The sequence below is a fragment of the Lagenorhynchus albirostris genome, chromosome 5 (assembly GCF_949774975.1).
Source record: "Lagenorhynchus albirostris chromosome 5, mLagAlb1.1, whole genome shotgun sequence".
Classification (NCBI taxonomy): domain Eukaryota; kingdom Metazoa; phylum Chordata; class Mammalia; order Artiodactyla; family Delphinidae; genus Lagenorhynchus; species Lagenorhynchus albirostris.
In genome coordinates this window covers 49,674,182-49,699,066 of record NC_083099.1, presented here as the reverse complement: position 1 = coordinate 49,699,066, position 24,885 = coordinate 49,674,182, and the positions used below count along the sequence as shown (strand labels likewise).

General features: G+C 35.3%; 1 protein-coding gene across 7 annotated transcripts in view; it reads left to right on the top strand.

Moving 5' to 3' along the window:
* Window positions 1-24,885, top strand: part of PHC3 (polyhomeotic homolog 3) — an 86,070-nt gene that overhangs the window by 21,836 nt on the left and 39,349 nt on the right. For 4 of the 7 annotated variants that reach the window (XM_060149971.1, XM_060149970.1, XM_060149973.1 and 1 more), the window contains exons 5-10: window positions 2,302-2,460; window positions 4,531-4,629; window positions 11,033-11,279; window positions 17,535-18,406; window positions 18,704-18,751; window positions 22,947-23,100. In XM_060149971.1, coding sequence (XP_060005954.1) covers window positions 2,302-2,460; window positions 4,531-4,629; window positions 11,033-11,279; window positions 17,535-18,406; window positions 18,704-18,751; window positions 22,947-23,100 — 1,579 coding nt within the window. The remainder of the gene's footprint in view (window positions 1-2,301; window positions 2,461-4,530; window positions 4,630-11,032; window positions 11,280-17,534; window positions 18,407-18,703; window positions 18,752-22,946; window positions 23,101-24,885) is intronic. The other 3 variants (XM_060149974.1, XM_060149972.1, XM_060149977.1) reach the window with 3 other exon arrangements.

Genomic DNA, 24,885 nt, shown 5'->3' with positions numbered 1-24,885 from the left:
TAATATGAAGGGTATGTATGGAGGAGTGGAAGGAGATGATACTGCAGAGGTAGTTAGGGGAGTTTGAATGTTATCTAGAAGATTTTTAAATGGCTAATTAATATTTATTAATTAAAATTAGGGAAAGATTGTCTGGCAAGTCAGAGGAGACAATATTCCAAGCAGAGAGATCAGTTTACAGCTGTTAAAGCAATGTAGATGGAAGTGCTATGGGCTCAGAATCTCAAACTATGTGATTCAAAATTAAAATGAAATTGAGGAAGATAAAGGTGTAGAAACAGTAAGACATGTGACTGATTTTGTGTGTGAGTTATATGAGAGGGAGGAGTTAGGATGATTTCCAGATTAGTCTGTCTTGGGGGATTTTTAGAAGATGCCAGTGGCCATTTGAGGAGAAGCTGGTTTAAGAAGGAATGATAGGGCTTCCCTGGTGGTGCAGTGGTTAAGAATCCGCCTGCCAATGCAGGGGACATGGGTTTGAGCCCTGGTCCGGGAAGATCCCACGTGCTGTGGAGCAACTAAGCCCGTGCACCACAACTGCTGAGCCTGCGCTCTAGAGCCTGCGTGCCACAACGACTGAGCCCACGCGCCACAACCAATGAAGCCCACGTGCCTAGCCCATGCTCCGCAACAAGAGAAGCCACTGCATTGAGAAGCCGGTGCACTGCAACGAAGAGTAGCCCCCACTTGCTGCAACTAGAGAAAGCCTGTGTGCAGCAATGAAGACCCAACGCACCCAAATACAGATTTAAGTATTTTATTAAAATTAAGAAATACTTAAAAGATACAGATAAATATAATTAGTTAACCAACTTGTGTACCCACTATGCAGTTTATTTAACTTTTTATTTTTAAATAATTATCGACTCAGGAAGTTACGAAAACGGTATAGAGAGGTCCTTCTGTATAGCCTTCACTCAGCCTCCTCCAGTCACTTGTTCAGTTTAACAAATGACCTGGACTGGTACAAATGCTAATGTTTTGGAATATATTATGGAACTGTGCAGGTATGTGAATATGGATTCTGTACCCCTATGTGGTGCAGACCTGGAGTTTTGATTCTCATAAGAGCCTCTCTCCTTCCACCTGGGGCAGGGCAGATAGCAACCTTTCTTGCTGCTTCTCAGGACGCATAGGTGGAGCTTTTCCAGCTCCTTTTCACATATTGAGGAGCCCTTTTGAGGATCTTGGCTCAAAACAGGTTTTACTTCTAGGTCCCCCCTGAAATAGGCTCAAATCAGGTCTTCTATCTCTGTGGGCCAGTATCTCCCTAGATTGCCTTGGTGTCAGCTGGAGCTTACATCTTTGAGTTTCTTCCTTTCCGGCACCTGGGAATTCCCCCTCCCTTCCCCTTTTTTGAGTTCAGTTATATATTTTTATAATTTTTCATGTTGATCTTGCATTTCAGTGAGTGCATTTGGGCACGTGGATGTATTAGTTCAATCTGCCTTGTTCCTTGAATCAGAAGTCTAATAAACTATTTCTTATTTCTTAATTTTATTCTCTACATTGTCCATAAAAAGGATTTGAGGTTGCATTATGTTATTCTTGTTAAAAATATTATTTATTTTTAAAATGGATAATGCATGTATGCATGTATGCATGTGGTAGTCTACATGTGTCCCTTTGTCCTGTTCCCACCCAGTTTGCCTTCACAGGTACAACCAGTTACCAGTCTCTTATATATCCTAGAGATAGACCATGCACTAGTTTATTCTTTAACAGCAGCTTTAGTGTTTATAATTTAATCTTGTAACCAATATTCAGGAGTTTTCCGTCTGTTTGACCAGTAACAATTCTATTTTCTTCTTTTCTGAGAGCTTTTGAAGGAGAATTTTATACTAGTTATATGTTACGTGTATGTTTATATACATGTGCATGGATTATCTGTGTTTTAACTTTTGTTCATTTCAGAAATCCCTCGAAATGTGACAGAAAATGACAAAATAATGTAGACTGTTGATTCAAATGTTTTAAGTCACTACATGGAATATTAAAATAATGGAACAATAGCCCTAATTTTGGGGAGATAGTAGAAATGATATTTTAAGATGTTGGAATCTTATGAAACACAATAAGGATATCCTTAAAAATTGTCCTAATTACTAACCAGTACATGCTATTGTTTGCATATGCGCAAATAATCGCCTATAGAAATGATGGGTCTGTCAAAGGTGAAGCCCTCTCTTAGGTTCCTCAGCCACAATATATACCATTGATTGCCTAACTGCAGCTTGGTGAAATTCAGTGACATGGAAGCAAGAAATGGAAGCCTATGACCTGATATGTTTTCTTCCTTAGATCAACCTCTCTACTTCTCCTACACCTGCACAGTTAATAAGCCGTTCCCAGGCTTCCAGTTCTACCAGTGGCAGTATTACCCAACAGACTATGTTACTAGGGAGTACCTCCCCTACCCTAACGGCAAGCCAAGCTCAAATGTATCTCCGAGCTCAAATGGTAAGATATGAGCTACCAGATTTTTTCAGTGTTTAAAGACTTGAGAGAGATCAAAATGTTTCTTGATTTGATGCAATAGGAGGCATTTTTAATATTTAAGAAATGTTTAACAAAATTTTTGTGTATGTGCCTAGCTCTTATACATTTATGTCATGAAAAATTCTACCTTTAATTGGTAGGCCTTCTTGGTGTATCAAATAGTAATTAGCAGCATTAGGGAGCTAACAGATTCTGTAACATAGGAGTGATTAATTTTTAATATCAAATTTCTTTGATTTCAAACCCTTTTTCATATTTTAACATCTCTGAAACTGAGATGCATTTTATAATTGATGGCATCTTACGGTTGTAGTTGGTGCTTGTAGTGATACATAAAATCACCGTATATCTTTGACATCTTAGATTTGATGAAATTGTTAGAAACATAAAAAACTTGGTTGTTAACTATAAATTAGAATTTATATTGTGGGATCTTCTGAAATCTGGATTGGAGTTCGTGATAATTTACCAGATGAGTCTTAGCTTTGGTTATTCCCGTCTTAAAATCTGCAAGGTGATTTGTGTTCCTATGCTCACTTTGATCTTTTGTTAATACAGGAATGTTAATTTGGCTATTGTGTTATCTACTGATTTCCTAATTTACTTGTTGAGCCTTCTTTAAGGAATGTAAAAATTGGTTGACATTTACTTTATTTGATGTCTTTACAGGTAGCTAGAGAAGAACTTTGTCCCTGATATGTATTTATTTATATTCTTTTTTATCCAGTGAACTGAATATATATCTGGATCCCCAGTTCTACACTAAAATTGCGAAGAAGGTTTCCATCATATTTCTAATAGGAAACAATGATATGACCCTCTTTTTATTTACAGACTATTCAATAGACATTACCATATTTCTGGGTTTTTTCCCCATGAGATCTTATTTAATCAGTAATATACTTCAGAATTAGGGAGAACCATTTGAAATGGTTGCTACTGGACCGTTTTTGACTTCTAAAACTGGCAGTTTCATATGGTTCACGCTAGATAGAACATCTTTTTAGGTATAGTGCTTTTAGCTGTTTGTACTGGAAATTACTTTCTTGTGAAAGTTATACTTGTTATTTAATTCACTTAAATTTAGTATGTAAAGAACTGAAGTTTAAATGATCCTTTAATTGGTAATTTTAATTTAAACAGAAATGGCTTTTGAGGAACTGTATAACTTGATGCAATTTTGAGATAGAGTATTCACAGGTTCTTTGAAACAACTGTCATAATTTACTAAATTGGATTGGATAATCTCTGAGTGGATTGTATTGCCTTTTTTAATTAATGGCATTCTGTTTCAGTATTAAAAAAAAGTATTTGAAAAGAGATGGTGATAAATAAATCAAGTATGTCTTTCCTTTCTTTTTCTTTTCTTTTTTTTTTTGATGTGAAGTTTTTTTTTGCAGGCTGCTTTGTTGTTGACTTTTAACATGTTGTGGCATTTACATTTAGAATGAATATTTCTTTACAAATAGTTTTAAAATCAAGAGCAACCTAGGTTTGTACTACACAGATCCTGTGTAGCTGAGTGAAATATTGTAACGTAGCATGTGGCATAGTTATCCTTTGGGGTAAAGAGGACTGAAAAGACTTTTTGGTGTTTCTTTTCATGTTTCTCACTGAAATTTAGTTTGCATTCAAGAGCAGTGACTATGGTTGCCTATTCTAACTTCCATTTTAGGAATCCTGCCACAATAGTTTTGAGCTGGGAAAAGTTTAAGTATAATAGCTTATTTGGGGAAAAATTTGGTATGAGGATTTCATATTGCCAAAATACATTTTCTTTTTTGAGCACTGATTTATTTTTCTACTCATCAGAATCATGAGCTGTTTCAAAAATGTTTCCGGTTTTTTTTTTTCCTTTTGAGTTCTCTATTAAAAAGTTCTCCTTGTCGTGTAAGACCTTTTGCTTAGGAGACAATCCTAAACTGCATTGTCTTTCTGTCACAAATTTCAGTCTCTCTTGCCTGCTATACATTGTGTGTGGGACATGTTCTTTTGTCTTAGGGTATTTTTTTGGTTTTTCTGTCTGTACAGCTGATTTTCACACCCGCTACCACTGTGGCTGCTGTACAGTCTGACATTCCTGTTGTCTCGTCGTCATCGTCATCTTCCTGTCAGTCTGCAGCTACTCAGGTGAGCTTGTCTAGCTTCATAATGTGGTACTTAAGGTCTGGGTCTTCAGGCTAAAGGTAAACATACATTTGTGTTTAAGTTACTGATAGTTTCAGTGCTCTTTGTCACACATTTCAGATCAACATTTAATCCAGTGAGAACTTCAAGAAAATTTTTTGGTTTTATAGAAATTATAATGCCATTAAACAGGGATATTTAGGTTATTTGACATTAGTGAAAGTTAATACGTTTTGCTATGACATTGTATGTTTAGTTTTATTGTAAAGCAGATTTATTATGTGAGATGTATTCTCTAGATTCCTTTGTAAGCAGTTAGGTAATAACCGTGTCACGATGGCTTTTAAATTTAAAAATGAGCTGGGTAAACTTTAAACTTAAAAAATTGAGCAGAATGTTACTCAGTTTTTTGTTTATACTTTGTTTGGTACTCTGGAAAAAATGAACTTTAATTTTCTCCTTACACCATTCACAAAAATAAACCAGAAGTAATGTAGACCTAAAGACAAAAGACAAAACTATAAAACCTCTAGAAGAAAACATAGGGGATATCTCTACAACTCCAGGGTAGGCAAAGCTTTCTCAGATAGGACACAAAAAGCATTAACTGTAAAAGAAAAGAATGATAAATTGGACTTTATCAAAATTTAAAAACTGTTCTTCAAAAGGCATTGCTACAAAAACAAAGAGGCAAAGCCACAGACTGAGGGAAAATGTTAACAATACATATATCTGACAAAGGACTTGTATTCAGAATATATAAAGTGGGTTTACAACTCAGTAATAAGATCATGAACAGTTCAGTTAAAAATGGGCAGAAATTTGAACACTTCACAGAAGATACGCGAAAGGCCAAGAAGCACATGAAAAAATGCTCAACATGATTAATCTTCCTAGAAGTATAAATCAAAACCACAGTGAATATCACTACACACTCACTAGAATGTCTGAAATGAAGGAGACTGAAAATGCCACATTTTGGCGAGAATGTGGAGGAACCATACTATCATATGTGGCTGGTGAAAGTGTAAAAGAGTACAACCACTTTGAAAAAGTTTTCTTATAAAGTTAAACATATGCTTAACATGTTACCCAGCAATTCCACTTCTAGATGTTTACCCTGAGAGATTTGAAAACATATATCCACATGAAGATGTTTAAATGAATGTTCGTAGCAGCTCTATTGAGAATAGCCCCAAACTGGAAGTAACCACTGTCTTTTAACTGGTGAATGGATAAACATATTGTGGAATATTACTCAGAAATAAAAAGGAAGAAACTACTGGTACATCTCAGAAACATTATAATTAGTAAATGATGCCAGACATCCAGAGTGCAATACTCCGTGACTCTATTTATATGAAATTTCTGAACAGGCAGAACTAATCTATAGTGAAAAAAATGGATTTGTGCTACCTGGGACAGAAGGTGGGGGCGATTGACTGGGAAGGGGTATGAGTGATGGAAATGTTCTATATCTTGATTGGGGTGGTGGTAACATGGTATATACATAATGGTCAAAACTTATTGAACTGGTTCATTCATTTTATTGTATGTAAGTCACACCTCAGTAAAGTTAATAAAAATGAATGAAATTGAGTAAATTTTAAATTAAAACAGTTGAGTAGACTTTTATATTGTATGATACCATTTTGATATTTTTCCATAGATAATGTTTTGGATTGCATATGGCAGAAATTGGTATATCTCAAGGTCATCCTTGGCTTCGAATTTTTAATTTAATAATCTCAGTCATCTGGTAAAAAGTAAAAAATGAGATAGCAATAATATTCTTTGGTATTTTTCATAAATCTCTATTTTATTTAATAACAAAGTCCAATTTTCATATATCAGCATATAAAGATGGTGATCAGTTAAACTCCGGTTTCTCATAATGTGCTCTGTGACCCTCTATAGTTCCCTAACTTATTTGGGCTTCAGTTTCCATATTTACAAAATGAGACTTTTGTTAACTTTAAGGTTTCTTCAGCTCTAAACTTTAAATGTCTCTTTGTGGAATGAATTTGTTGAAGATATTATCTTCCTGTTTGTTTTGTTTTGGTTTGGTTTGGTTTGGTTTTATAAAACCTGTCAACTTCCAGAATGATAAAGTGCCATGGAGCTAGGCGTGTGGTTGCCATTATATGCATTATATGAAATTATATGCATGAATTAAGCCTGCATGGGCTTAAGTTCAACTCCCACTGCAGTCATTTATTAGTTGTATGACTTGAGATAAGTTACCAAACATCTCTAATAGTCATATATACTTGCAGGGTAAGTTGAAGAGTGAGTAATATATGTTTAGTGTCTAGAATATTGTAGGTACTCATTAGTACTTTTTCTGCAAAGGGGAGAATAGGAAGACCTGGGTTTATATTCTGACTTCAGCAACAGTTGCTTTGTCACTTGCCAGTTGATTGATTTTGGATAGGTCATGGTATAGCATGGTGTTTATAAGTTTGGACTCTGGAGCCAGATTCTCTGGATTCAAATACATGTTCTACCACCTTCTCATTGTATATCCTTAAACCTCAGTTTCAACAATATAAAATAAAATAAATGTATTGCTTCGTAGGGTTGTAATGAGGATTAAATAGGTTAATAAATGAAAAAGAGAACAGTGTCTGTTACCTAGCTGTTATTACTTATGCTAAGCCTCAGTTTCTTCACTGTGAACTGGAAGTAATAGCTCAGAGTTGTTATAAGGAATAAATGAGACAGTAATCATAAATAAAGCACTCAGCATAGTGCCTGGCACATAAGATATCACATGCTACTAATTACTGTTTTTGTTATGCACTGTCTAAAGATGAGTCATGAATTTGGTTCTTAGCTTTCATGTAGCTAATAGGGAAGAGAGAAGCTCAACCATTTAAAGGATTTGCAGTTTCCAAGGTAAAATGAACCAGTTATTAGGAAAATACAACTAACAAACTCTCTAGAGCACAGTCTGTTTTGTGGGTTCTCATAGTCAAAGTAATTTGTAGAATTAGCTCTTTGGGGTCCAGTTTGATGTGTATAGGTATGTGGCTTTCTAATAATCTGATCTCAATTCAAGGATAGACTGAGGAACTAGAGGGATGGATTGACCTTTAGGAACTTCTCTACTAATGTTTTTCTTTGCTGTGCTTTAGAAGTGGCAGTGAATGAGGCTGACAGTGGTAGGTGATGCTAATATTTTGAATATTCCAGTGGTAACTTTCCTCAAGTTCAGGGCTGTTAGTTTTGAAAAATTTGTGCTCCACTTTGTTAATTTTTAAACATATATTTGCAGTTTTTAAAACATTTAATTTGTTTGTAATTGAGAAATACCAAATTTGAAGTTTTATTTTAGTACTCTTTAACTGACAAAAGTCAGTATAACAGTTAATTTTTCCTCAGTATTAAAATTTATAGCATACTGTAAAAAAATGAGAAATTTGGAATATCTTACCATTTTAAATGCTCCATCTCTTCTCCTTATCATGAAAAAGAAATGTGACTTTCAGAAAAATATCATAAGACTAAAAGTATGTTATAGAAAAGTAAGAAATCTTACGAAGGCTCTCGGGGCAATTCTGTAAGAATTGAGGAGAAAACAGCCTTTTAAATTTAAAAGCTAGAAACAGTTCTACTGCTGGCAGTGTGACATGAACTCTTAATTTCCTTATGTACAAAGAAGAGATCCTACGATAATTCACACATTATTTGTTAGATCCAAATTAAAAAACTGAAGTGAGGGTATTTGGATAATCCACTATAAAAATGTAAGGTGTGAAATTAGCAAAAATACTTTGTGGGAAACCTAGACTTTTTCAAAAGTCAGAAAGTTTCCCCAAACTGATCACAGGAAAAGTTCAGATGAAATTAAAGTTGGGCATTAGATGCCATAATATTCTTTATCTTAGAAAGGGTGGGTTCTTTTTAAAAGTGAAGCTCTGTCAAGGAAATCTGAATATGTGATCTATTAACAGCTCAGTTAGCTCTGTATACGCTTTAGGAGGATAGTTTACATGTTTGAAATTTATTGTAAATATTTAAGCCAAGATGACCATAGATAGTAAAGCCATAGTGTAAAATTTATCTATTCATATAAATAACATATAGTATATAATACGCACATGCATACGTTTTCTTTCAGAATTCCAGAAAACAAAAGGAAAATTAGAAGAAAAATATATTATTCTATAGAAATGGACTGCTACAGCTTAAGGGTTCACTGTGTCAGATCTTCATTTACTTTGAATATCTTTTCCTTTGAAGGAAAGCTTTTGTTTTTCAGGTTATAGTTCAGACCTTGATTACCATCATTCTGTGGTCCACCTTATACATTATTTATGGCAGATGTTAAATTTCTTGCTGTTTTTCCCTTGCTTCCTGAGAGATTTTAATATTCCTCTGCTAGACATTTGTTGAGATTTCTTTTGGTAAAACATGAACAGATTTTAATGTTAGCTTAAGAAAACCATAAATAAAACAAGATACTTAACAACAACAAGAGCAACAAAATCCATGCAATACATTTTTCAGAATCAGATATAGGAGAATACCTCAGACTTGTGTAGTTTCTGTTATGTCTGCAGCCGGAATTGCGGGGAGTACAAAAATGAATGTCAGAGATGAGAGCCTGCCAGTCAGAGTCCCAGTATTTCACAGACACAGACATTAGTAATTCTAAACCAAGCTAGATGTTTGTCATTGGTATAGGCCACTATGATCCAAATTCTATGGGAAAAGCATAGAGGGGAGGAGAAATTATTTCTAACCAGGGACTTCAAGAGGTTTCTTTGGGAGAATGGGTAGGATTTTAATGGTCTTGAGCACTGTGTTGGGCTTCAAGAGACAGCGTTGAGGAAAGAGGAATTTGAGCAAGGGCTCTAAATGAAGACAGTGCAAGGTATGTTTGGAGAAGGGTGAGCGGAACAGTTTGGCTAGAGTATGAGGATTGTGAAATAAATAGTGGAAAAAGGGGCTCAAAGCAGTTTGAGCATTTGTGGAGGGCTTTGAGTGGCAAGCTGAGAAATCTGGATTTTAGCATATTTTATTTTTGCATTAAATTTCAGTAATACAGCAGTAATTAGTCCATTTACAATGCTGTGAAATATTTGACAAAAATCAGAGAAGATGCTCCATATGATCTCACTTAGAAAATTCTTTCAGTAGCTTAGAATAGAACTGATTAAAACTTCAGCTGCCCTGAAGTAAACATTTATTTAGCATCTGCTGTTGGCTGAACACTGCATTGGCACTTGGAAAGAGAAGGTATAGAGCATCAGTTAATGATACAGTTGTAGAGACAGAACACACATGAAACTGAAGAACATTCATAAAGCAGCAATATATTTGTTACTTTAGAATCTCTTTTACTTCAGTTTCCCTCCCAGGGCCAGTGCTAGCATAAATGTATTAGGTGCATTCATTTCTGAGGCAAAAGGTTAGGAAGCTATTGGAGAGGCATTTTTGCCTTGCTGTTTGGAAATGTTATAGACCTCAGGTGAGAGTAATTGGGATAATCCTTGCCACCATCCAGACTGGCAGTGTGTTTAGAATAGCCCCGGTGTAGATAGGAGTCATCACGTAAACCATTTCAAGGCCATGCACAATGTCTTTAGTTCATGGGATCTAGTTCTCAAAGGCAAATGAGTGTTTCATAACCACCACAACAAAATCTCACTAACTCTTTAAAGTTAGTTAATAGGAAATGCTTTTCATAATTATCACAATGGGGTAGGTGATTTCATGAATTTGTCTTCTTACTTAGAAGATTAATGTTCCCTTATAATCTCTATAGACCTATTAACTTGCTTTTTTTGTTATCTTTCTGATCTTTATTAAGATAGCAATATTATATCCACACTATCCTAATTGTGCGTAGTAATTTCTCACAAGTTTATGAGGGACTTGTAGCCTTAAAATGTTTCACAATCCTGTCATGGAGAACTCAGTGAAGTAGAAGGAATTGCTCATTCTTCCCTCCACACCCTGGGCTCTCCCACCTCTGCAGCTTTGCTCAAGTTTTCCTTTTTGCCTGGAATGCTCTTCCTCGTTCTCCTTCCTTTTGACTGTCTCTGACCTGGTAACTTTAAAATGCAGTATGTTGCAGAGTAATTTCCTCATATTGATAGTTCATTTGCAATATATATATGTGTATATATATATATATTCTATTTTCATTTAGTTCTTAACGATTCTTTTCCTTAATGTCTTTTTTAAAAAATTGCCACTTAATGTTTAAGATATGATTACTTAGAAGAATAGCTCCCCTTTCCTTCAGGGTTAATTAGTTGTTTCAAGTGCTTGTAGCTTTATGCATAATATAAAAAGCATAATATAAATGTGTTGTCATTGTTGTTATAATGGTAGTGATTACCACATCAATTAATACCATCTGTTTCATCCTTATTTTTTGTTATGTGGTTCTTAGGTTCAGAATTTAACATTACGCAGCCAGAAGTTGGGTGTATTATCTAGCTCACAAAATGGTCCGCCAAAAAGTACTAGTCAAACTCAGTCATTGACAATTTGTCATAACAAAACAACAGTGACCAGTTCTAAAATCAGCCAACGAGATCCTTCTCCAGAAAGTAATAAGAAAGGAGAAAGTCCAAGTCTGGAATCACGAAGCACAGCTGTCACCCGGACATCAAGTATTCACCAGTTAATAGCACCAGGTGGGATAAAGCTTTTGTTGAAAACAGTTGCATTATTCATTTTCTTAGCAGGCAGAGCAAAACAAAAGATGTCCATTACTTGAACGAGAATACTTTTAAAACATTTTAAAATGTGAATTTTATAAGTTAACAAAAGAACAGTAGTGTAGCTTGAAAAAGAGAAATCAAAAGAGCCCAACAGCTAAAACAAATTATAATAATAAAATAGATTTTTTGGGTCAGTTGACATTTGATTAACATCTTCATCATGTGCTGGTCTGCTGTTATGTCGATTAAACCTTTTAGCTTTAAAATAATTTGCCTGTGGTTTGTTTAATGTGCTTTAGTGGAACAAAATTAAAAGCTTTTTAAAAAAAGCAAGTATGTATTTTTCTTTAACATTGTCATTAGTGGAAGGAATTTATCAGTTTCCAAAAATAAGGATTATGCATAATTATTTTCCTCACCATGTTGCTATTTTTCCATCTTTGATTTCATCTCTGAGAGGCAAATGTCCAGGAATCAACTAAGTCGTTTTCATTTTCATCAGCCTTTGAATCCTATGTGTGCTCCCTCTGCCATCTACAGATAATGTTGCTTCATGGTTCTCATGCTGGAAATTCTGGGGCCGTGCAGACTGAGTTTCCTTACCGTGTCTTCTGTTCATCTCAGAATTTCTCAGTGTTGAGCTTTCTTCACTTCTAATAGGATAAGGAATTATCTGCTTTCTTCTTTAAAGTTAGCACTATTTCCTTGTGTCATTGATTGCATCTTTTTTACTGACTCCTGACCTTCTTTCATAGTTATTATAGCATCTTTTGTCTCCCTCATGCTGGATCCTTTCTTTTGCTTCTTAAGCATACTTAGATCTCTCCTATTCTTAATATATCTACATATGGTTTTTGTTTGTTTGTTTGTTTTGTTTTTGTTTTTTTTGGTACGCGGGCCTCTCACTGTTGTGGCCTCTCCCATTGCGGAGCACAGGCTCCGGACACGCAGGCTCAGCGGCCATGGCTCACGGGCCCAGCCGCTCTGCGGCATGTGGGATCCTCCCAGACCGGGGCACGAACCCATGTCCCCTGCATTGGCAGGTGGACGCTCAACCACTGCGCCACCAGGGAAGCCCTCTACATATGTTTTTATACCAGTTTAACTATTGTTTATTGAATGTGTGTGTGTGTGTGTGTGTGTGTGTGTGTGTGTGTGTTGTGTGTGACACACTGGGCTAGATACCTCACATATGTTACATTAAAAAAAAAATCTTCCTTTGATCCAGCCTCATCAGGTAAGCATCTTCTTTCTATCCTTTTATAATTATGCATTACTTTTTTTCTTTTTTTTGTATTACTTTTTAAAGATTCATTTTACACTGCTGAAGGTTGCCTTTTCTCTTTTTATGTTTCTTCTGTGCTGATATTGCCAACATTCTCTGTATCACGCAATCTCAAGATCTTGGAATTGTTTGATTCCCCTAGTTAGAAATCTCTCCTTCTGAACTTGTATAGCATTTAAAAAATATTTATTTATTTAATTGTCTGCACTGGGTCTTAGTTGCAGCATGCGGGGATCTTTTAGTTGCAGCATGTGGGATCTTTAGGTGCGGCATGTGAACTCTTGGTTGTGTCATGTGGGATCTAGTTCCCTGACCAGGGATCGAACCTGGGCCCCCTGCATTGGGAGTGCGGAGTCTTAACTGGACCACCAGGGAAGTCCCTTGTATAGCATTTTTATATTTCTTTGTGGTACTTTTTCTTTTATAGTTATTTATATACTTATTGATCTTAGCTTTTCTACTAGACAGTAAGTAAGCTCTTTGAGGGTAGTGTCAGGTACTTTACATTTATTAAGTCTTTTAATCCTTTTTCAGATTAACCTTTTCATTCTTTTATCTTGACAGCACCAAGTTATGCCTTATATGTACTTATATCTATAATAGGTGGATAATAGTAAATATTTGTTGGATTAATAGTTGATTTTTTTTTTCCATTTGGATTTTGGAAGTTATAGCACAGTTTTTTCCATTTGTACTAACTAGGTATCACTGGTTAGAATTCTTCAATCTGAATCTTAGATAAGTGAAGGGTTTGTTAGAATGTATAAATAATAAATCCACTCATAGTATGGTTAGATGTGAATTCTTTTTTATAAACATCTGTGCGCAAGGTCCTGCTATCTATATGGCATGATAACAGGATTTTTGTACTGTATTGTCCAGAGTATTCTTAGCCTCAAACCAGCCTCTGGCCAGTGTTTTTCTTTGTTTTGTTTTCTGTTTGGCTGCACTCCATGGCTTGTGGGATCTTAGTTACCCAACCAGAGGTTGAACCCATGCCCTCGGCAGTGAAAGCGCAGAGTCCTAACCACTGGAACGCCAGGGAGTTCCCTGGCCAGTGTTGATGGAAGGAGTTAGTGTGGAGAGGCAGGACCCACTGTGCTTGGAATGACTGCTCAGGGGACAATTTATATTGATTTCTATAGTTTTGATAGATTATAATGGAGGGTAGGTTAATTTCCTTTCAAAGAGAAAGGTAGGAACTCTTTCAGGGTTAGTTCAAGCAAAGGGATCTGCTTTTGGATTTTCATTCCCCCTGAACTCACAATATCTGGTTCTAAGTTAACACTTATTCTTCCCCTTTTCATTGATAGTGTGATAATATCTTTCTAGTTGCCTTCCTCTGATGGCCAATATTTTATGTAAGTATGGAGGAGACCAGTAAGCTAAAACCATCTAAGAGTAAGAGGGCCTTACACCATCCTGAGACTTCAGGACAATTGCAATTCCAGATTTAGAGCTTATGTGTATTAACCAAACTCCGGTTTTCTGTGGTGTTACTTTTTAGAAATAAAACCAAATGGAACACCCTAAGCCACATAAACCTTTGCAGCTTCCAAACTTAAAAATTCAATTTTAACTTAAAAATGCAGTTATTCAAAGCAATTTGTATCTTCTGGCAAGGCAGCAGTTATAATTTTTCTACCCTTTTAGTTTTTCTGCTCTTGTTGGTATGGAGTTAATCTGAAGCTAAGATTTTTTTTTTTTTGAGATTCTTGAATTGGTAATTTGTCCTTTTGTTCAATTAGAAAAATGCTTGCTCCTGCAGGTCACTTTCAAGTATTAAAAAATCTGCTTGTATTCTAACATAGTATAGTCTAGTAATTATTATAATAGACATATAACAGACATGGTTAGTATTTCCTTACATGTATTTCTAGGGTGCTAACATCATTTAGTTTTCTTCATCATTTCTTCTTGAGGGTGGAATTCCCACTTGATATTTATTAATCCTATTTTTAATTTATAAAATAAAGGCAAACTTTAACCAAATGTCTGGAAATTATCATGAACTATATTAGAGCTCAGTCTTTAGAGCTTTTATGAAATAAGTTCGAAAAAATATGCATCTTTTTTTGCAGACATTAATCCAGTATGTAGTGAAAAGACTAATTAGTCTGCTTAGGCTATCATAAAAAAATACCGTGGCCTAGATAGCTTAAACCAGGGGTCCCCAACCCCCAGTCCACGGACCAGTAGCAGTCCTCGACCTGTTAGAAATCAGGCCACACAGCAGGAGGTGAGCGGCAGGCGAGTGAGTAGTGAAGCTTCATCTCCCGCTCCCCATTCCTCATTGCTCACATTTACGGCCTGAACCACCATATCTGCCCCCCTCCCCGTCCCTGGAAAAATTGTCTTCCATGAAAGTGGTCCCTGGTGCCAAAATGGTTGGGGACCACTGGCTTAAACAACAGAAATTTATCTTCTCACAGTTCTGGAGGCTGGGAAGCTCAAGATCAAGAACTGGCAGCGTTTGGTTTTTGGTGAGCGCTCTCTTTCAGGCTTGCAGATGGCTGCCTTCTAGTGTGTCCTCATACAGTCTTTCATCTGAGTGCAAGAAGGAGGATATCGAGTTCTCTTCTGTCTCATCCTGTTGGGTCAGGGCCTCACCCTTTTGACCTCATTTAACCATAATTACTTCCTTAGAGGCCCCCTTACCAAACACAGTCACATTAAGGGTTAGGGCTTCAACATGAATTTTGGGGGACACATACATTCAGACCATAATAGGAACCTAGACTCAGCTAAGACTGTGGATTCTTTTATACCCAATGCTGCCTCTTAATAGCCAGGTGATTTTAGGCAAGTCACTTCACTACTGAAAGTTTCTTCACTTGAAATATACTGGATTAGTATAGTACCCTGTGTACCTCATGGGGTTGTAGTAACTACTGAATGAAATAATATATTTAATAATTTACAATAATATATTTAATTATTTGCAATAATAAAAGGTTCTGCTGCATATGTGAGAGATGATGCCAATCATTAATTCTCCAGTTATAAGGCCACCCTGACAATACTAAAGTGTTTATTAAAATCAGAGAAATTAACACATGTCATGATTCTCCAGAACACTAGGACTTTTCTTATATGGAAGTATTGTTTAAGATATCCTCAGTTATTCTGTAGTATATGTGCTTGTCAGTTGGACTTAATGGACTAATATAAAATATATAGACTCATTTTGATTTCTGATCAAAGAAAAATTTTATTTAGGTGAAAGGATTACTATTACTGTATTGAATTACCAGCTCTAGAAGGCAAAGATTGCTTACTTGCTAGAGCAAAGAAAGACTTTTTATTCCCATGAATATAATCTCCATTGTACTTCAAGAATATGGTAAATTTTAATTATAACTTAAAAATTGAATTAAAGTGGGCCTTTGCTAAACCTCTATTTCCTTATCTGTAAAAGGGTACCTACTCAACAGGCATTTTGTGAGTACAAAGGAGAGAGATGTGAAAGCATCTTAAGCCCCTTGGTGGAAAGGTACTCTATAAAAGTCCAAGATTTTTTTGAATACTCTATAATAGAGAGTCTTTATCAACACATTTATAAAGTGCTGACATAAAATTTTCAGTCTTAGTTTGAAATGCTAGTCTAGTTATATGAAAATTACTTCGTTAGATGAAATTTTAGATCTAATTTCCATTTTGTTTTTAACAGTTCGTGGGTATTTGTTGAACCTTCTAAATGCTTCTTTCTTGAGATGTTAATCAGATGTTAATTTCCTTAAAGAATCTCCAGAATTTCAAATAATAACGAACCAGATACAGAAAGGTTGAAAAAAAGTTGTTAGAATTTTTTATAAGGTCTTTGTCACAAATAATGGTTGAATGTAAAAATAGATACAAGGCATTACAGTCTGAGATTAAGAAAAAAGTTTTGCCTGTCTTTAGGTATATTTTAAATGTGATAATGTTACATGATATTAATATTAAGTAATCTTCAGTTTATCTTCTAGTGAACCCAGTTTCCATTCTTATTTAGATAGAGAGGATTTCACCAGCATCTCCCTCTGTGTGAACATATGCACCAGTCAGTATGCAGAAGAGGCATAATGATGTGGAAACTACTTTCTACTTGATTTTGCTAATTCTTACATACATATTTCCTGTTATGAGTGGTTCCCTTGTGGAGAAAACTGGTATTATCACTTATAGATTACTGTAGGTTTCTTTTAGTGTATGTGGGAGAGAGAAGTAAAACAAGATCATTTGTCTAGACAGCATGGCTGATTGCGTCATTTTTTCTGCAAGCAAAACTATTGCTCTCCTGGATTTGGAATGGCCCCTGAAATTTCATTTCTTAGTTACTGTGATTATTTAACCATGCTGTAGGATTCACACATGTGTTTTGCTTAAGTGAATTAACTTTTTATACAAAATATTTTCCTGGGTCAAATAGTACCAACTATTCATCTCGGTTCAAATTGGGGAACTTATTTGGGAAGCTTTCTAGGTAATTACATTGACTGTTAGTTGGAAGAATGTTTAGACATGGATTAGAAAGGATGAGACCTTTATTTTATGATTTTGAAGTTATCTTTATTTATATTACACTTGTTCAGTTACACTCCTCTTCTTCCCAGAGAAGGAATTCAAGTGGATAAACTTTGTTAAAAGTTAATGGAAATATTCTGGTGACATATAAAATTTAATAAGAATAAATCGTGTAGATTCAGATTTATGAATCAATTGTTTTAGGCAGTTTTCTTTTGGAACTTATCACAGTACAGTTTGTTTTATGAAATTATGTAGTTTTCCAAGGAAAAGTTGTTTGTCATTACATTTTTGAGCCATTCTTGTTGGGAAGACTTGTAATAGATTTCTGATGATTATGACCTTCTGATGCGAAAACGTTCCTCATTTAGATTTATTTTAAAATTTATGTGATTACTTTTGAAATAAATACTAATTGTCATTTTTTTCTCTCACAGCTTCATATCCTCCAATTCAGCCTCATCCTCTAATAAAACATCAGCAGATTCCTCTTCATTCACCACCTCCCAAAGTTTCCCACCATCAGCTGATGCTACAGCAGCAGCAACAGCAAATTCAGCCAATCACACTTCAAAGTCCAACTCAAGACCCACCACCATCCCAGCACTGTTTACCACTCCAAAACCACGGCCTGCCTCCAGCTCCCAGTAGTGCCCAGTCACAGCATTGTTCCCCAATTCAGAGTCATCCCCCTCCTTTACCAGTGTCTCCCAGCCAGTCACAGTCAGCACAGCAGTCTGTAGTGGTGTCTCCTCCACCACCTCATTCACCAAGTCAGTCTCCTACTATAATTATTCATCCACAAGCACTTATTCAGCCACACCCACTTGTGTCATCAGCTCTCCAGCCAGGGTCAAACTTGCAGCAGTCCACTGCTAATCAGGTGCAACCTACAGCACAGCTGAACCTTCCATCCCATCTTCCACTTCCAGCTTCCCCTGTTGTACACATTGGCCCAGTGCAGCAGTCCACCTTGGTGTCCCCAGGTCAGCAGATTGTGTCTCCAGCATCACACCAGCAGTATTCAACCCTGCAGTCCTCTCCAATCCCAATTGCAACCCCTCCGCAGATGTCGACATCTCCTCCAGCTCAGATTCCACCACTGCCCTTGCAGTCTATGCAGTCTTTACAAGTGCAGCCTGAAATTCTGTCCCAGGGCCAGGTTTTGGTGCAGAATGCTTTGGTGTCAGAAGAGGAGCTTCCAGCTGCAGAAGCTTTGGTCCAGTTGCCATTTCAGACTCTTCCTCCTCCACAGACTGTTGCGGTAAACCTACAAGTACAACCACCAGCATCCGTTGATCCACCAGTGGTAAGCCCTTGGAAGCTCTTTGACTTTCTTGCCGACCTGAAAGTAAAAACAGTTTTCTCCCACGCTATGTTATATCATTAGATCTAAATGCCAATGAATTTAAAAAGCTTGAAATTTCCATCTGTCAGTATCTGACATACATGCTGTATGGGCAAAAAAAAAAAAAAAAATACCTTTTGTTGTAGTATGGTTGCATGCTTGATAATTTGTAATGGTTATTAAAGTCCCTCGTTAATTTTATTACTATTTAAACAAATCCATCTGCTATCTTTACAGAGTTGATTTTTTTTCCCCAAGGGAATGCATTTGAACCAGTGTCATCTGCACAAAGTTTTTTCTCTTAAGGTGATTATCCTTCATAGATCCCTTCTGTTGGCTTGTATGTTCTTAAACGTATGGTTTATCTAGCTAACCTTTTTGGTTGTATGCATTCTGAAGTACCAGGCCTTTATGGGGCTTTTGCTTCAAGGTGGAGGTATGCTTGTATGATGTAATTTTTTGGTAAACTTGTATTTTGTAATTAAAACTTTGTAAAAACCAGTTATTCTAGGAAAGAATCCAACTTTGCAAAAACAACATTAACTGTAGGCCATCTTTTAGAATTATTAAACTGATTTTTAAATTTCTACTAAGGGAGAATATATACTTAAAATATTTCTCATTTAAAAAGCTAAGAAAATCTCAGCGGATGAGTTGAATACTGAGGATGAAAAAATCCACTAGGAGGAGTAAAAGTTTTGAGTAACTGAGATTGTGGTGAAATTTATCAAAATAAACCTCTAGAAATGGTACATACTGCCTACAGAGGAAAATTATCCTGAAAAATGTTTTTCTTTTAAACATTCTATAAAGGACTTTTAAATTTATAAAATAATTTATAATAAAAATTGAAATAAGGTCTCTAAATGTTAGAATGATCAAATTCATAATTAATTTATAACTGAGGAAAACAATATTCTCAAAAGAGGTTTTATTTTTACTTTTTTTGAATTTTATTTTATTTATTTTTATACAGTGGGTTCTTATTAGTTATCTATTTTATACATATTAGTGTATACATGTCAATCTCAATCTCCCAGTTCATCCCACCACCACCACCACCCCCAAAGGAGGTTTTATATCAAACCTCACTAAAGAGATTTTATCACTTAAAGGCTAGTAACCATAAACTCAGAAAGGAAAGGGGTTTCAAAGTCTGTTCCTTAATGGGAAACATTTTGGTGCTCAGGATGCAAATTTATAGATTCTTTATTCTTGTCATTCTGACTGATCTTAATAGGCATGAAGAGATTGAATTCCACTTCCTACTCACTTTTATTAAGAACAGAATTTGACAAAGACAACAATGGGCATCTAGAAATAAGTTTGTATTTCAATTTTTATGTCTCTATATTTTCTTTTAATGTATTTTTGAAGAGTTTACAATGGATATTGTAATATAAAAACACAGGCTTAAAAGTGTACAGTACCTTCAAAGAAATCAAATTTAATTTGAATTTATATTCTCACTTTCTAGTTCAATGAATTGGTTTTTAACAAGTAAAAAAGTAAAATTTCTCTATATGCCTTATATTTTTCTAATTATTTTTGTTAGGGCAGACCTTGGAGGAAAATGTTTGGGATAGAAATATCAAAAACATAACAACACTCGGATTAAAGTTAAAAATATCTAGGATCTTATTATTTTCTGCCCTCTATTAATTTTGGTGTTTTTAAAATTTATGTTACCTCATTTTTGGAATTGTTTTTTTTCATGAGAAGAATAACTTTCTCTGCTATCACTGGTATGGTCATATTTGCTACAGATGTTTCCATGTTATTGTTCTTATCTTTTACCTTTCTTTGAGTACCATAGCCTATTTATTAAATTGCTGTATTTTTCTGTTATTACCTTTATCAAATCAATTTTTTTAACCATCCCATTTCTTCATGAATTACACATTCGTTCACAATTTCCTGGTTGTTTCAAATATTCAAAGGTAGAGAGATACTTCTAAGAGATGTGAAATTTTCAAAGATAAGTGAATTTTCAAAGTAACATCAGTATGTTTTTTTAAAAGATTTTTCATTGACATTTAGGTATGATAAGTAAGATATGGTAAGTGTAGATAATTTAGAACTAATAAATGTTTCCCACAGTTTATTTAGGGAAAGGAGACAGATGGGACTAATGTACTTTATTGAGGTAAGTTTGGCAGCCAGTGTTAGTTTTAGAATAGTCGTAGTTATGAACTAAAGAGAAATTGTGATGTACAGTTTCCAAATGATCTTGTGAGCAAAACCTTCACTTCTTTGCTTTATTCAGTCTTTTAGTTGTCGCACTTAGATTTTTTTATGCTGATGGTGCCAGATGTCTGTGACAGATTTGCTTTTGCCTACTTCTTTTATTCTTTAACTTACTTTGCCTTTACATGGGGGATGTGGAAGAAAGTATGTACAGTTAGGCTTACCTGTAAAGAACGAAAAATATTTTACAGTATTCTTTGTTGGATTATTTCAGAATATGTTATTTGTGTTTGCCTCTTTTAATCCTTTAAAACTCTTTCATTATATTTTAAAAATCAGAATACTATGCATGCTCATGCATGATCTTTGATTCCTTAAAAGGTACTGTAGTAGGTGTTTGAAAAACTTGTGACAGCATTAATATTAGAGAGTTTCAGCATTTTATGAAAAGATGATCTTTGGAAGAAAAGTAATATCTAATAAAGGAATGCTACATAGATACAGTTGAGCTGGTTGATACAACCATTACTTGCCTAATTACCTCTGAATCAACATCCCCACCACTCTGCCAAATTAAGGTAATCACTACTACAGCAGGTGCCCCTCACTAGAAGTTTTTTGTTTTTTGTTTTTCCTTTAACCCCCAGGACATTTTTTTGGATGACTTTCCCTGTATTGGACATTATCATCATTTAAAAAAAATTATCATGAACAGATACTAGCAGCTATCATTGTTGCGCTGTACAGTAATGAACGACTGCTTTCACTCCTGAGGATCCAGACATGAGGCAAGGACTCTCTCTTAGTGAAACAGGTTTCCAGATTCAGGGTTGTGAGCAAATAACTTTTAAAAATGTTGCCTACTTAGTAGCTGATAGGAATCACAGCTCTGGATATTATATTTGATATAAAATTATCAGTAACAAAGGGATTTTTTAATTTTAAAAAAAGCTATTTTTTTTCTTAATAGATTATCTTGAAAAATTAGGGGTTTTTTTTGTTTGTTTTGGTTTTTAAATTCTATTGCTGTTGTTAGATATGCCTTTGTAGGTAAAACTTCAAGTCCTTTTTATCACACATTGTTTATGCTGGTTTCAGAAATATTGATTGTTTTTATATTTAATTTCAAATCAAACTTTTTCAATAGTTTGATTAAAAATATATACAATATTAGATCATTTAAAAGTTTTTTGTGAATGTTGAAACATTTTTTGTTTTGATATTTATTAGAAATATTAATCAGTTTGGGTAGGTTATCTTAAAAACTCACAACTTTTATAAATGTAAGTAATAAACTTTGTACATATAAGAAGGGGGTAAATTGCTTTGTGGCTTTGTTTTTGGTGACCTGTCATCTTTCAAAAATAATGATTAAATAAAAAACGATGACAAATTAAAATAAATACCTATGTCAGTCTCTACAAGTGGACTTTGAAAATTCAGCCTTAAGTTTAATAAAAAATCAATAATAGGTTAGACGTTTTTAAAGTTCCTTTTCAGAGTACTTTTGAGTCCATGTTTTCTTCTTAAGTATTATCTTTACCATTGGATAATAAGGTAGTTAAATTAAAGATGTAACTTTCTTCTATAAGTATGGAACAATATTAAAGAACTAAAAGTACTATGTCAAATGGTTTAGGATGGGGGTGTGTGTGTGTGTTATTTCAAGGACAGATGTTTTCTGTTTAACTGATACTAGCTTATAAAAATCCATTAGATTCTTGAGTAGATCAGAAGATTAAACATGTAATCACATACCTTTTTTGTGGGTACTCAGACATTACTTTTCAAAATTTAATCTTTAATTCACATAAATATAATAAAGAAAAACCTGGGATGTAGTCCTTTAAACAGTGCATTTCCTTATATAATATGTGTCATTTTGGAGATTTACTTAACATGCTTGTGAAAAATATTAGTATCTATTTTGATTTATGACAGTGGAAGTTAACAGAAACTATAGTAAATTCCCCAAATAGTTGTTTGAGTGTATAAAATCAACACATTTAAAAAAATTAACAAAATTAAAAATATGTCCTGACTTGACTATCACCTTTGGGAAACCTTAGTGATTTATAGCCTAGGTACTGATCCACAGCTTGCTTTCAGTGAAATATCATCAAGTATCATGAATCGTCAAGGATTATGAAAAACTTCATTTGAATGATTTTAAAGTTTTCCTTTCAATCTGTCAAATAGTCATTTTGCCTTTTAATTTTTAAAACACTCGGAATTTATTTTGTTAATTAAATTAAGAACACCTTATCAAATGTATTTTAGAAACATTTTTAGGCAGCGTGGTTTGTCGTTGCAGGTTTATCAAGTAGAAGATGTATGTGAAGAAGAAATGCCAGAGGAGTCAGAAGAATGTGTCCGAATGGATAGAACTCCACCACCACCCACATTGTCTCCAGCAGCTATAACTGTGGGGAGAGGAGAAGATTTGACTTCTGAGCATCCTTTGTTAGGTGAGAAAATGCCTGAATTTGGGGAAATTTTCTATTAGAGAAATGTTAGTAACGGAAAAAGGTTTTTTTCAATAGAGGTGGTATTAAACTAATTTGCTGTGTAATTAATTGCTGCAAAACATAGATTAGAATTCAAGACTTTTTAAAAATTAATTAATTAATTTATGGCCGCATTGGGTCTTCATTGCGGTGCGTGGGCTTCCTCTAGTTGCAATGAGTGGGGGCTACTCTTCTTTGTGGTGCGCGGGCTTCTCACTGTGGTGGCTTCTCGTTGCAGAGCATGGGCTGTAGGCACTTAAGCTTCAGTAGTTGTGGCATGCAGGCTCAGTAGTTGTGGCTCGCAGGCTCTACAGCACAGGCTCAGTAGTTGTGGTGCACAGACTTAGTTGCTCCGCGGCATGTGGGATCTTCCTGGACCATGGCTCGAACCCGTGTCCCCTGCATTGGCAGGCAGATTCTTAACCACTGCGCCACCAGGGAAGTCCCAAGATTTTTTTTTTTTTGATGAGGAATAATTAGAACAGTTGTTGAGGAACTACCCAAATCAAAAACGTATTTCAGCCTTTGAATTTCTAGTAGTTTGTACAGATGTGTTTCATATGACCATTCAGATTTATGTGTCAAGCTATTTCTAGCTTAAAAACTAGAATAAATCAAAGTTCTATCAGAAGATTTCAATTATACTTTCCAAAAATCACAAAACATGGGCTTCCCTGGTGGCACAGTGGTTGAGAGTCTGCCTGCCGATGCAGGGGACACGGGTTCGTGCCCCGGTCCGGGAGGATCCCACGTGCCGCGGAGCGGCTGGGCCCATGAGCCGTGGCCGCTGAGCCTGTGCGTCCGGAGCCTGTGCTCCACAACGGGAGAGGCCACAACAGTGAGAGGCCCGCGTATCGCAAAAAAAAAAAAAAAATCACAAAGCATTTGAAGTCACATCTGACATTTGTCATAATTGCTTGTGACCCAGACTGAGTAAATGCTTTTAAAAGTGTTCTTTCCCAGACAGTACTTAAATTAAGCCTCACTAATTCTTAGTAGGGACGTGGATTAAAAAATTCTTGAGTTTAAGCATTCAAATTCTTATTCACTACTTCAGAACTACTTACAAGTTCAAGTAAATCTTCTCTATACTCCTCCTCATAATATCAAAGCGACTGTGAATCCTAGGTATTTTACTAAAACATTATAATCTGTAGCCCGGTATCTAAGTCCTAAAAAAGATATATTCTGTGTTAGGGTTTTTTTTTTTTTTTAGTATTTTATTTAGATCAGGGGTTGGCAAATGATAGCTCACGCTTCAGAGCCTTCCTGCTGCATGTTTTTGTATGGCCCATGAGCTAAGTATGGTTTTAAAATTCTTAAGTGTTTGAAAAAAAAAATCAAAAGAAGAGTAATGTTTCATGTCATGTGAAGATTATGTGAAATTCAAATTTCATTGTCCATGAATAGAGTTCTATGCAACACAGTTCATTTGTTCAGATATTATCTATGGCTACTTTTGCATTACTGCAGCAAAGATGAGTCATTGCAGAGACCATATGTCCTTTATAGAAAGTTTACTGACCACTTATCCAGATAATACTAATCTTGGTTCAGGCTTTGTCGTAAGTATTTTATTCTATTGAATATCTCATGGCCTTCATGATCACTTTCAGTTAAGACGAACCACTGTAACAGGCATGGAAACAGACTGTAACGGGGCACTGACTTTGCTACCAAAGCAGCCCTTGTCCTCTCTTTTCTTCAGCATGCCACATTTCTATCCCTTCTCTTCTTTCTAACTTT